The sequence below is a fragment of the Sinocyclocheilus grahami genome, unplaced genomic scaffold (genome assembly GCF_001515645.1).
Source record: "Sinocyclocheilus grahami isolate Dianchi unplaced genomic scaffold, SAMN03320097.WGS_v1.1 scaffold1275.1, whole genome shotgun sequence".
Lineage (NCBI taxonomy): Eukaryota > Metazoa > Chordata > Actinopteri > Cypriniformes > Cyprinidae > Sinocyclocheilus > Sinocyclocheilus grahami.
Window position 1 is genome coordinate 534,422 of NW_015506454.1, and position 5,300 is coordinate 539,721.

The 5,300-nt window shown below is 37.2% G+C and overlaps 1 protein-coding gene across 1 annotated transcript in view; it reads right to left on the minus strand.

Annotated features, from left to right (window-relative positions):
• LOC107568705 (protein FAM180A-like) overlaps positions 1–4,933 on the minus strand; it is a 6,473-nt gene extending 1,540 nt beyond the window's left edge. Inside the window, exons 1-2 of the mRNA XM_016254682.1 lie at positions 4,906–4,933; positions 2,329–2,426 (exon numbers count right to left, since the gene is read on the minus strand). Coding sequence (XP_016110168.1) covers positions 2,329–2,426; positions 4,906–4,933 — 126 coding nt within the window. The remainder of the gene's footprint in view (positions 1–2,328; positions 2,427–4,905) is intronic.
• Between the last annotated feature and the right edge of the window lie 367 nt (positions 4,934–5,300).

Below are 5,300 nucleotides of genomic sequence, written 5' to 3' on the forward strand. Positions count from 1 at the left end.
AGGTTGGATGTTTGTCTAACGTTTTTTTAAATGTTACTACTTGTTTCAGAACATTCAAAAGTAACGTTTCCATAATGTTTGCAAAATTCTAAAGTGGAATGTTCTCTTAAAGTTCACATAAGCGAGAAAAACATTTTTAAAAAGTTTATAAAACTGGACCTTTTTTGAACATTCAGAAATAACATTTTCATAACCTGGGAAAATAACAGTAGCCTATTATAATCGCAAAATTCAACAGTTACGAATCAAATTCCATTTCAGATGTAAAGCAGCTCTACAAAAGACAATAATGTCAATCTTCAGCTCAATTTAGTTCAACCGTGATTCAGTTCAGTTCATCAGTTATGAAAGAAACGTAATTGCACAATAAAGCAGCTCTGCAGAAAACAAGCGTCACCCAGTAAACAAAAATATGTTCTAAGAATGTTTCGCTATCGTTCCAAATAATTAAGTTATTTCTGAATGTTTAAAATGACCAGTTTTTAGATGTTTTGAAAACGTTTATTCTTGGTTACGTGAACGTTAATGGAACGTTCCATTTGAGCATTTTGCAAACATTACGGAAACATTACTTTTGAATGTTCTGAACATTCTGAAACAAGCAGTAACATTTAAAAAATGTTACATTTGAAAAAGAAAACTAAATATGAATGATGTATAAATAATGTTTTTGTGCTAAAGTCAAACAGTCAAACTGATAATATCACTGAATATTAAGCATCTTTTAAAAGAAGCACCAGAATACAAATGAACTCCTGATTGATTCAGTGACATTCAGCAGATCGAGTGCTCAATAAAGCAGCAGATTATGAATGATTCTGCAGAGCCTCATGTCTGATATCTGATGAAAGTTCAGTCTGATGTCTTGTTCAATCTGTGTTTAGCGAGTGATGAGTTTAGTTTGTGTCTGATATCATGCAGACTCATTCAGCACGACACCGCTGGAATATTAACACGGAGATCTCATGTATCTCTCAGTATGGAGCGGCTGATGGCTCTGACAGCTCAGGAGATTGCAGAGCTCAGCACAACTCAATAACCAAATAAAGTCAAGTGTATGAAGAGCTAATAAGAGCTGAGCTATTGATCACTCCCTTCATTCAACCAGAGATGCTGTTTAGCACATTAAACACTGCAGACGAACAACACAGATGAAAGCTTTAGTGCTCAGCAAACTTCAGTTTCTCCCACAATTCCTTGAGAAATAAAAACAGACACGAGCGAGTCAATACAGAGCTGTTCTGAGCTTGATAGGAACTGATAAGACTCATATTAAAAGCTCTTGATAGTTTGAGAATAGTTTGAATATAGTTTGAGACATTGTTGAGATCTCTAGTATTATCGAGATACTATTACAGTTTTTATTCATATTTTGAATCATTTTTTATTATTACAGTTTTTGCCACATTTATATATTTTTACACACAGACAGACACACACACACACACACAGACACACAGACACTCTCACACTCTCACACTCACACACACACACACACACACACACACACACACACACACACACACACACTCACACACACACACACACTCACACACACACACACACACACAGACACACACACATATATATATTTGGTCTATGTAGTTCATTAATTAATTTCATTAATTTTTATTTTAGTTTTAGTTATTTTAGTACATCAGATTAGACTAAATTAAAATGAAAAAATGTTTCTTTGGCATCAGTGATATTTTCATAATTATAATTTTTATTTTCTGCATTCATGTTCATTTTAGTTAAGCTTTTAGTAATTTTTTTGTGTGTCTATCAATTTTTATTGTTTTAGTACATCAGTTAAACTAAATGAAAATCATCTTACATTGGAAACTAGCTGAAATAAAATCAATTTCAGTTTTTTAAAAATTTTTCAAGGAACAAATATTTGTATTTAATTAATTAATTTATTTATGTATTTTTTGTTTTGCTTTACTTAACTATAACCAGCTGAAATCAAAAGTTTTCTAATATTTAATTTTATTCAGTTAACGTTTATTTTACTTCAAGTAACAATTTTTTGAATGGTTTTGGTTTCAGTTTTAGTCAACTGTAATAACCCTGATCTCTAGAAGAGGCATGCGAGACATGGTTAATGTACAAAGTCTCACAGAAACATCAAATCCTTATTGAATATAATATTCGGTTTCGCTCTGAAATCACGGCATACTACAGAAGTAAATGTGTTACAAATGCTGTTTAATGTGCCTTAGAATCTCCATTTAATCTCATTCGTGTCTTTGAGAATGAGTTGAGATATTATGTGAGTTTTCTTAGTAAATATCACGGCATATTGCACAACAGCGTGGGCCGCACCTCGTACAGAAGGCTGGCGTCCTCCGCTGATTTCTGAAACGTGGGGTTGAGCAGCGCTGGCGTCCCTCGCTTCACTCTGAAGGCTGATGGGAACAGAGCTGAGAGACAGAGAGGATCATGGGTAATGTGTGATCACACACAGAAAATCCAGCTGAAAGTTCTTTGGTCAACAAGTGTTGCTGGTTTATATTCTCTACAGTGATTCACTCCTGCAGTGCATTCGCCTCAAAATAACTTTCTCAGACTAAAGCAAATGTTAATGTTCGGACTCAAGCAGGCGTTTGAGAGGGTTGTTTACGTCGGAGTGGCTCAGTTTAATGAAAAAACAGCAGCTGTGGTTGCCAGAACTTTACTACGAAAAATACAATAACAACATTTTAAGTTTTACAGACTGGCTAGACTTCATTAATCGAAATAGTGTACGTTGTTTTCGTTCAGCTCAATGCATAAACAGCGTATCCGCGTGACGCAGCTGACACAGAACAGCATACGCAATTTACGTTCAGTGGATACTCTCTAAAATGGCGCTAGGGAGGAGACAAATTGTTGAAAAAAGTAGTTTTTTTTCTTTTGCGCACAAAAAGTATTCTCGTAGCTTCGTAAAATTACGGTTGAACCCCTGATGTCACATGGATTATTTGACCGATGTCCTTGTTACGTTTCTGGACGTTGATCGCGTAAGGACCCTTGCTGTCTATGAGAGAATTCATCACAAATATCTTAGTTTGTGTTCCGAAGATGAACGGAGGTCTTACGGGTTTGGAACGACACGAGGGTGTGTAATTAATGACAGAATTTTCATTTTTGGGTGAACTGTCCCTTTAACGTGGGAAGAGAAACTCGCTGGAACGACAGACTTGATCCAAAAACAAGTTGAATTCGACGGGAGCCGGTCACGTGTTCGATCCGCTCAGGACGTCACCAACATCACAGACATTCCACATCTGTTTGGACCGATCAGCTGCAGATGTGTGTCCTCAGACTCTCACCTTCACAAACCTGATCCTCCTGCTCTAAACTGACCCGTGAAGCCTCATAAACACAGTGAACATTCTCCTCGAGATCGTCACAAAGGAAAACACTTAAGAGTTTTCTCAATTAGTGTCAGTGTGTCTTTAAAGATAAACCACACACGCGCATGAATAGCCTATATTTCAAATGTTTGTGTGCAGCAGGATTAACACTTTCATTCAGGATGCATTCAATTGATCAAAAGTGACTGTAAAAACCTTCATAATGGTTAGATTTCTATTTCAGAGAATCATTTCCAAATATTCTGCAGCACAAGTGTTTTCAACATTGATAATTCTCAGAAATGTTTCTCGAGCAGCAAATCAGCATATTATTATGATTTCTGAAGATCATGCAACACTGAAGACTGGAGTAATGATACTGAAAATACAGCTGTGCATCACAGGAATAAATGAGAGTTTATCATATATTTACATAGAAAACAACTATTTTAAATTGAAATAATATTTCACAATATTACTGTTTTTACTGTATTTTTAATCAAATAAATGCAGCCTTGATGAGCAAAAGACTTCTCACAATACATGTAGTATTTGGACACTTAAGTCTCAAATATATATATATATATATATTTACGTAATTATCATGTTCAAGGCCCAGAAAGGCAGTAAAGACATCATTAAAATAGTCCATGTGACATACAACACACATGCATGGTGGTACTCTCGTGAATGCAACACGGAAGAGAAGAATTGTTGAATAAAGTCATTATTTTAGTTTTCTTTGCGCACAAACAGTATTCTCGTAGCTTCACCACATTACGGCTGAACCACTGATGTCACATGGACTATTTTAACGATGTCGTGAACGTTTCAGTTGCATTGCTGTCTATGCAGGGTCAGAAAGCTCTCGGATTTCATCAAAAATATCTTTATTTGTGTTCCGAAGATCTTACGGGTTTGGAACGACACGAGGTGAGTAAATAATGTTTCATTTTTGGGTGAACTACTCTTTTAAGGAACCTAGAGGGAAGAAAGAATGTAACTTTTTTAGAAATGTAATCTAATAAAGAACCATACTGCAACTCAGCAACCCGATAAATTGAAAAAAAAAAAAAAAGTTTGTTGAGAGGCATAAAGTGAATCAAAAATGCTGCAAGGAGCCAATGAAGTCCTTTATTTGAATGTTTCTTCAATCAATTCCACAGTAAAACACAGTCCGTATCATTAGCACTTTGTTTTGATTAAAGGACTGGTGTGGTGGAAACTGTTTGGTGGCTGCTTTGAGGTGAACATCCTACAAGCGCTGGAGTAATTTCACATCTCTGTTAGCCGCTACAGTTACGGCTCATAAAATCCCAGCAAAACCTCCCGAAAACACTTGACTTTGAGTCCAAACACGGACACCAGAGGCCCGGGGTGCCCTCAGACAGCGAAGGAATCTAATGAAATGTCAGAGCAGATATACAGAGACACAGAGCTATCTGAGCTCCCCGTCATCTGAGCGCTCGCGTCCACAGATCTCACTGTATGAGCGCAAGCTCACCAATCTGACGTGATTAGCACTTCACATCCCACAGACGACAGACACAAACTCATCCATCACGTCTGCTGAGGTCAGAGACTCGGGCCATGTCGGGAGTTTTTCCCTCTTCCGTTTAAAAAAAATCTTTGTTCACATGAAAACGCAAACGCATGCTATGAAGCACTGTCAAGGGCATGCCAAACCAACAGGTGGCGATATAATCTCAACCGTAAAGCCATGTTGGCCAATCAGGAGCCTGAAAAAGTCTCCAGTAGGCGGAGATAACTCCGGTTTCGCCGTCTACACGATAACACTGCAACCAGAGTTTTTGAAAATCTTCACCCTGGCAGGTTGTATCATTAGCACTCTGTTTTGATTAAAGGACTGGTGTGGTGGAAACTGTTTGGTGGCTGCTTTGAGGTGAACATCCTACAAGCGCTGGAGTAATTTCACATCTCTGTTAGCCGCTACAGTTA